The following is an 8791-nucleotide window of genomic DNA, read 5'->3' as shown; positions in this document are numbered from 1 at the left end:
CTCTCGGTCAGAGAGTGGTTTTGCCCAATTTGGCTTTCTCAAGACCAAATGGGTATCAACCAAAACAGTTGATAAGAGCTCAAGTCGGATTGTTACTATCTCTAGGTTGAACCTTTTTATTTAGGTTAATCAATCTCTCAACTGACCCAATTCCTAGTTATCTAATCCTAGACTAGGTCCCTCTTTCTCAAGTAGAGACTAAGTCAAATAGGCATGAATCAATGTTTGCAACCATCAATTTTGCAATTGAAGCATGAGCTAAGCTAAATAATAAGCACTCAATCATAAACAAGCATAAAATTAATCACCCATAAGGTTTACACATTACGGTTGGGTCACAACCCTAGTAAAATTCTAGCTACTCATAATGGGTATTGAAGAGAACAAAGAAAAATAGCTAATAAAACTCATATTGGAAGATTAAAATAATGAAATCTAATGTTAAAATACCAAAATAAGCTAAAACTTCTTAAAATAGCAAAGAGAAACGGCTACAACACTTTCATATGTTCAAACTTTACCTAATTTCTTGAAACTCGTCTATTTATACAAGGCCGAAAATCTCGGACAAAAATGCCCCTCGGGAGTTCTGGTGCTGCACAATTCCATGTGCAGTCCGCAGATTTTTCATCTTGGCAGGAAGTGGAGTTCTACGGCCGCACATTTTTTAACTGCAGCCGCGAGGCAGTCTTCTGCGTCCCGCACAATTAGGATTGCGGCCGCAAGGCATTCTTCTGTGGCCGCACAATTCTTGTGCAGTTCGCAATTCACAGAGGCTGCTGGACTTGATCTTTTTGCATACTCTCTGATCTTCGACTCTTAGCCCAGCTTTGCGGCATGCGCAAATGTTTGCCAAATATTTCATCTTGGTTTGTGGCCGTAGGTGGAATTTTGCGGTCCGCAATTTCTTCTGCGGACAACACTTTTTAAGCTTCTATGCCTTTTATTTCCTTGTGCTTCAGATTACTCCTTTTTTAGTCGGATTTTATCTCCGGAGATCAACTTCCATCATTCATGCAATTTTGCACAATTTCATCAGTTTCGGGAATACAATTCAATGCTTTTAGGCTAAAACAAAAGCTAAAAGGCGCTAATAAGCAGTCAAAATCCCGACTCATCAAGCATCAAGCGGAATGTTACTACAACAAGAAGGCAAAGTTACGACCGCTCAAAGTTGTGGACTACATACTCAAAGCCAAAACTCAAGCAAGTAGAGATCCACGAGAAGGTAAACTGGGAACAAACTGGGACGACCCGCACACAATTACAACCAAAGCAAACAAGGACTCGTTCCACCTAGAGACAATGGAAAGAAAACAATTACCAAACAATTGGAACGTCAACCACCTCAAATACTTCAACTTCTAAAAGGAAGAAGCTCCCCAAAGTCGTACTCTTTTTCCCTTGCTTGAGTTTTGTCCTATTAGGGTTTTCTCAATGAGGGTTTTAACGAGGCGACGAAGACACTTCGAGTCGAAGTATGCGAAGGAGGGACTATTTTCTATTTCATTTCCCGACTCCTCAATACTCTCCAAGTCGAACAATGAAGGAACAGATAGACCGGAACTGGGACTGGAACGCCAACCAACGTCCAAAGTTTGTAACATTCTCCAATCATGTAATCTGAGCAACAACATCAAAGTAATAGAAACTTATGTTTATCAAAACAAAAAGGTTAAAGTAATAGAAAATTATGTTTATCAAAACAAAAAAGGTTAAGTTCGACACAGCTCGAACAACACCTATCTGCCGTCGGACGCAACTTAGTAAAAGGTTAAGTTCAACCCAGCTCGAATAACGCCTATCGGCCCTCGGCCGCGCCTTAATAAAAGATTAAGTTCGACCCAGATCGAACAATACCTATCGACCCTCAGCCGCACCTTAATAAAAGGTTAAGTTCGACCCAGCTTGAACAATATCTATCAGCCCTCGGTCGCACCTTAATAGAAGGTCAAGTTAGACCAGCTCGAACAACACCTATCGGCCCACGGCCGTACCTTAATAAAAGGTCAAGTTCGACCTAGCCCGAACAACACCTATCGGCCCTTGGCCGCACCTTTTTAAAAGGTCAAGTTCGACCCAGGTCGAACAACACCAATCGATCCTCGGCCGCACTATTAACAAAAGGTTAAAATTCGACCAAGTTCAAATAACACTTATCAGCCCTCGGCCACAATTTAACATAAGGTTAAAATTCGACCAAGTTCGAATAACACTCATCTGCCCTCAGCCACGTTTCGATGGAAGGTTAAATTTAACCAAATGAGAAGCGAAATCCGACCAAGTTCAAACTTAACCGATCGATCCTCAGACATACTCAATCTATACCGACAAAGGGACGATTCAGCCTATGGATATTCAACCCAAAGACTACGACCATTTAGAGGATGACAGAAAAAATACAAAGGAGCAAAACACGCAAGTACAGAAACAAATCTTGGCAAATAAGAAAGGCAGAAATGGAAGCAAAAATCAACTTTGATATTTATAGAAAAGGTTTTTTTACAAAGGCTCTTGGAGATGCCAACAAAAGTAAACAAAATGATAAAAACAAACTACTACTGGTCATCGCCATCACGATCCACAGCATCCTTACCGGTCCGACCCTCAACAACGTTGCTTCCCTGGCCGTCAACGCCATTACCACCCTGATCTTCAGCGCCCTCTCTATCCTCGCATGGAGGGTAATAGAATCATACCAGGACTCATCCTCAAGATGATCTATAGCCTCCTCCATGTTCTCATCTTCTTCGCTAGGGCGAGGTGTAGCCAGGTCAAAGCCATAAGTAGTCCGAGCTTGCGAGCCTTGACCCGAGCATCCTCAAGGGCCACCCAGAAGCAGATCCAATCGCACAACTCATAAAGCATATCTAGTCGGGCCTCGACATGAATTCATTCTTCATACAGCTCACAGGGGACATTGGGAAATCCAGAGTAGATAAAGAAGGCCGTACAAGAAATTGGGCCTTCTCGTCCTCCAGAGAAGCAACTCGATCGTAAAGATCGGAGGTCTCTTTTTCTAACTCCCCAATCCTTTCATCAAGCCATTCCTCTTTAGCCCTCGCCGTCGACAGGTCATTTTCCCGCTCAGAACGAAGGTTTCAGTTCGCCAACTCAAGGAACTCCACCATCCTTCGAGCCTCCGACTGAGCAGCCTACGACTTATCGAGGTCCTCATGCTTCTTGATGACCTCGCCACTGTGAGCCTCTGCCTTAAACTAGCACTCATCAAGTTCACCTCGCAGTTGGACCACTTGAGCTTGGAGGTCGCTGCATTGGGCCTCTATGCCTCTACTAAGCTCGAGCTCCTCCTCTTTGCTCCTAGACGTCCCTTCAAGGATGCTACATTTCTCCACATCCTACATCATCTCCTCGTCCCTCTTCTTTAAGTCCTCCCTCAGAACCCGCACATCGCCGCCTTTACGCAGCCGATACCGGAGCTCCCGGTACTTCTATAGCATGTGGTATACTTGTCTTTCATCTTCACGTAAATTTCTTTACGTCTCCTCACCCATTCAGCACTCTCAATCTCTAGAATAACTGTCTACAAAATAAAGAAAAGGTGTTAGAACGTACAAAGAAACTAAGGCATAAGACGATAGTCGTACTTTCGCTGAGAGCGAGACCAACAATGTTATTTGATAGACTACTGTCATTTATCGTCTCGAGGGTCGTACCCTCAATCTTAGAACAATCGAGGCAGTGACAACTCCCTCGGTATTTACAAGTAGATTACGATCCATTGGGATCGTAATAGTCCTGGAGCCTGATGGTAGGCTAGGAACACATGTTTTAGCCGCATTTTGCACTCTAATTACTGCACTTTTGAGCGTGTTTGAGGTTAAATGTTAGTGTATTTCACTTATTATGTAATTTATTCCTTGCATGAAGTGATTCTGAGTTAAAAAGATAATTTGGAACTAAATCGAACAATGTAGAGCTTTGAAGTCTGAGTAAGAGCCCAATGAATTAAACCGGGATCGCGTTCGGTGGTCGGGAGCCAAGTTTGGATGTCAAAACGTGAAGAAAACAAAATAATATGTAAAAGTTGTACTGCAACGCCCTATGAGGTGGCTCACGGGGCGGGGCGGCTGTGCTTTTGTGCTGTTATCCGTCAGAAGCTGCTCTCTGAACTTTCCTACTAGCGCCCCGCATGGGGCAGCGCGCTTGTGTGATTTTCTCGGAGTACTTTCCTGTTTCATCTTGGAAAAGGTAGCTTCCCCCGGGCCCACTTCTACATGGTATAAATACACCAAAATACGTTTTTAGAGGACTTTTGACTTTGGAAGTATTGGGAGAGCATTGGAGGCTACAAGATAGAGAATTTCATCATCTTCCCATCAATTCAATATGCGAGTTTGGATTGTAACGTTAGATTGATGCTTTCTCACTCTTTAATTATATTTGTGATGACTTTCTCCATCATTATGGAGTAGTTTACATTAGGGTTTGACATGATTTGGTGACTTGCTTGTTGTTTATGGATTTGACTACTGCTTAATTTCTTGAATTTACGGGAGGAGTTTTAATATGGTTGGGATTTTATTCTTTATAGTGTTTAATCGAAAGAGAAACATCTTATTGAATATTATTGTGGCGTATGCCATAGTTTATTTTGGTGATTCTTCGAAGTAATCGAGAGAGCTTTTTGAGTTACCGTTAAATTAAAATTGAGAAATATTTGCGAGAAGTTTCTCTTAGATCATTCCTACCAATAGATTCTTGCAAGTTTCACCGCAATTCACATTAGTTTAATTGAAAGATTTATATTTAATCAAGAGATGAGTCTGAATCGGAAGTATAACCTAATCACTTATTGAATTCTGAGAATCGCTAGAACCTAACGAGTGAAATATAACAACGTCATATCTAAAATAACACTCTTGCACTTATCACGTCAAATCCCGTGTTCCTCACATTGATAAGAAACCGACTTTGTTAATCTCTGGTTTGTTGCAGTCAATCACCTATTGCTTTACTTTAGTAGTTAATCGTAGTTTATAATCATTACAAATTTAGTTTTGATAATCCTGAATAGCATTAAGCTAGAAATTACTTGAGCATTTTTTAAATCCAATCCCTGTGGAGACGATATTTAAACTATACTATTTTTGGCTAGCGAGCATTAATTTCGTATTTTGTTTTACGCTCATCACATTTTGGCGCCGTTGCCAGGGACTGGCAATCAATAGTGTTCAAATTAGTTTTTGGTGCTAATTCGGGAATTTTTTTATTCTTCACGGATTTCCTCTTCCGTGTGCAGGAAACAAATTGACGTCTCTAGTGTATGTCTCGATCTTCTTCAAAGGAATTGATTCCATACAATTCAAAGGTGGAAAAGAGTCTGCGATAGTTGAGGAAAGAGAAAGAACTCAATGAAAAGTTCTTGGGGCAACCTTCAACCCTAGAACACATGGCTAATAACGGTACAACAGAGTAGATTTAGCTGCAAGAGAGGCAGCACAACATTGAGAAGAAGTTGCACGGATAGCAGCTGAGGCAGCACATTGAGCTGCTGATGAGACCGTAGAAGATGATGAGGGTCGAATATTCAATCTAAATCGACCCTTGGTTGAAGACCAGATCGAGAATGTGGTACCCAAGCCTAGTAGAGCATTGGGTGATTACACCAAACCAGTCTACACTCAGGGATTGTCCAGTGTCAGACCTCCACCAGTAGCCGCAAATAATTTTGAGTTAAAGCAAGGCTTGCTTCAAACTATCCAGAACAATTGTGTCTTCATATGGAAGGTGAATTAAGATCCTAACACTCGCTTGATGGATTTTAAGGAAATCACGAACACCTTCCAGTACAATGGAGTGCCAAAAGATGCAATATACTTAAGGGCATTCCCTTTTTCAGTGAAGGATGACGTGAAGCAATGGCTTCGTAGCTTACCAACGGGGTCGATCAGGACATGGGAAGATATGACTAAAAAGTTTCTTGACAAATAGTTCTCAGCTGCAAAAATAGTGAAATTCAGAAGGGTAATTCACAACTTCTGCTAGACGGACAATGAAACAGTTTTCGAGGCTTGGAAAGATTCAACGAGATAGTGAGGAAGTTTCACCATAATGAGATTGAATTACGGATGCAACTCCAGGACTTTTGGGATAGACTAAAACCTCCCTCACGACGAACTCTGAACACGACAGTTGGAGGTCCTTTAATGAAGAAGACTCCTGGGAGATTGTGGCAATTCTTGATGATCTCTGTGAAGATGCTAACCAGTGACCTGCTGAGAGTAATGATAGAAGAAAATCAGCTGGGGTGCACTAGGTGGACGATAACACATCAGTGCAATCCCAGCTAGACACCATGGCCAGAGAGATAATAAAGTTGACATTGGACAAGGTACAAAGTAAGCCACAAGCAGCATGTGACTTTTGTGGAATGGGACACCCTACACATGAGTGTCAAGCTTCAGTTGAAGTAGTAAATGTTGAACAAAGCTTTGACATAAGCCACTACCAGAGTGGTAATAATTTTAACTCTATGGGACATAGGCATCCAGGCTTTTCAAGGAGTTCACCAAGTGGTAGCCTGAACTCATGGCAGCAGAATAATCCAAGACCCCAGGTACAAGGAGCTTCAGGATTTCATAATCAGCAGAGGAAGCAATACCAACCACCACATTCTAATCAGTCTAGCATGAAAAGTCTAATTAAGGCCTTCATTATTAAGACGAATGAGAGATTTGAAACTCATGGCGCAGCTATTTAAAACTTAGAGAGGCAAGTGGAGCACATTGCTAGTCTGTTATCCGAAAGGTCTCCAGGAACCCTTCCTGCAGATACTGAAAGGGATCCGAAGAGAACTATAAATGAAGTTTCTTTGAGGAATGGCAAAGTATTGCAAGATCCATTGGTAGTTTAGAAGAATGAGTTGATAGGAAATCAAGTTCATAATGAAGTGAGGGAAGAGAAAGAGGATGATGTGAAAGAGAAGAACAAATCTGAAGTTCCAACAAGGAAGAAGAAAGACAAACAAAGGATCAATGAGGAGACTTAGGAGAGAAAATACATGCCTGCTCTACCCTTCCCCCATAAGCAAAGAAGAGAAAAGCTGGACAAACAATTCGGGCGCTTTCTAGAAGTGCTCAAGCAGGTGCATGTGAATATACCTTTCATAGAGGTGCTTTCACATATGCCAGCTTATGCTAAATTTTTGAAGGAGTTATTGTCCAAGAAGCGAAAAGTGGAAGAGACATCGATGGTCAATCTCACAGAGCATTGTAGTGCCATTTTGCAAAATAAGTTCCCTCAAAAGTGTGGAGATCCTGGGAGTTTTACTATACATTGTAGGGCTGCTTATCGGGCAAATTGGGCGGTTATTTACTCTTAACGGTTTGGCTTATCGGTTATCAGCTTTTAAATGTATTAATCCGCTAGCCATCCGATAAGATATCGGACGGATTGGTATCGATTTAGCTCTTATCGAGCGGTTATTGGGCGGTTTATCGGCCTAATTCAATTAAAATAAAATAAAATTTAGTATCTGTGTGTTTAAAAAGGTGATCGATGTACTAAGAGGGACGAAGCAGAAGAGACACCGTGATGGGTAAATCATCTGTCTAGAATCTTATTTATGTTTATGCACATTGGCCTTAGTCCATGTGAAAGATTTCCAATTGGCCGTTGATAAAACAAATGTTCGTCATGCTTAGAATTCTAGGATGCCTTAAAACCCAGGCAAAGTTGATGAAGCAGTGATGTAACTGATGTTGTTATCTTGTTTCAGACAGCAAATTCTGTTTTTTGTCACAGTTAGATGACTCCTTTTATTTGGCTTTCTTTTATTCTAGTTCACTTTGATAGAGTACTGGAGGAAGAAGGGTTTTTGATTATTTAATATATATATGGATAAAAATAAATNATATATATATATATATATATATATATATATATATATATATATATATATATATATATATATATATATATATATGGATAAAAATAATTTTTATATGTATATATATATTCTTTAACGGGTTTAACGGATTATCCGTTTAGGAAAATTAAGATAATCCGCCCCCAAACCGATAAGCCGTTAATAAAAAAATTCAATCTGTTCCGTCCGTTTAAACTGTTAACCCGATACCAATAAGCCATTAAGCTTCGGTTTCGGTTCGGTTTTGAACACCCCTAGTACATTGCTCTTTAAGAAGTACTAAGTTTAAAAAAACTTTGTGTGATTCAGGTGCTTCCATTAATCTTATGCCTTTGTCTATTTTCAGAAAATTGGAGGGAGAGATTAGAGAAATCAGGTCGATACATGTTTCCTTGCAGCTGGTGGATCAGACCACAATCATACCTGAAGGAATAGTGGAAGATGTACTGGTTCGGGTAGGCAAATTTGTGTTCTCTGTGGACTTCATTGTGGTGAACATGGAGGAGAATAGGGAGGTCCCTCTGATTTTAGGAAGACCCTTCTTGGCTACGGGTAGAGCAATTTTTGGATATTCAGGAAAGGCAGCTCATGCTCAGAGTGGGGGAAGAAAGGTTGATTTTCAAGATGGAAGGAGAAAGGGGGGGCCTAATGGAGAAAACTGGAGAGAGTCAAATGAATAAATAAGGGGTGTACCCAAAAAAGGTTGAAAGAAGCTCTCACATGGATGTGTGCATTGGGTCGCGCTGGCAGGGAGATCCTGACTTCGATCCAGACTTCGACTAGTAATCAGGGAAGTTTTCCTTTACCTCTTACTTTTATTTGTATTTGTGTGTCATGGGGATATGCCACAATATAAAGTGTGGGGTGAGGGATGTAAATATGTATGGTGTGTTATTTTCA

General features: G+C 40.8%; 1 protein-coding gene across 1 annotated transcript; it reads left to right on the top strand.

Annotated features, from left to right (window-relative positions):
- Positions 7025-8571, top strand: LOC109232513. Its single transcript, XM_019398282.1, has 2 exons — positions 7025-7301; positions 8201-8571. Exons 1-2 carry the CDS (start codon positions 7025-7027, stop codon positions 8569-8571), a joined length of 648 nt encoding a protein of 215 aa, XP_019253827.1.

The sequence above is a fragment of the Nicotiana attenuata genome, chromosome 9, assembly GCF_001879085.1.
Source record: "Nicotiana attenuata strain UT chromosome 9, NIATTr2, whole genome shotgun sequence".
NCBI lineage: Eukaryota > Viridiplantae > Streptophyta > Magnoliopsida > Solanales > Solanaceae > Nicotiana > Nicotiana attenuata.
The sequence above is the reverse complement of the archived record's forward strand: the minus strand, read 5'-3'. Positions and strand labels throughout refer to the sequence as shown.

Coding starts and splice junctions, on each gene's coding strand:
- LOC109232513 (XM_019398282.1), top strand. CDS start 7,025: ATGCCTGCTCTACCCTTCCCCCATAAGCAAAGAAGAGAAAAGCTGGAC. Junction 7,302..8,200: donor TGGGAGTTTTACTATACATT/GTAGGGCTGCTT, acceptor TGTGTGATTCAG/GTGCTTCCATTAATCTTATG.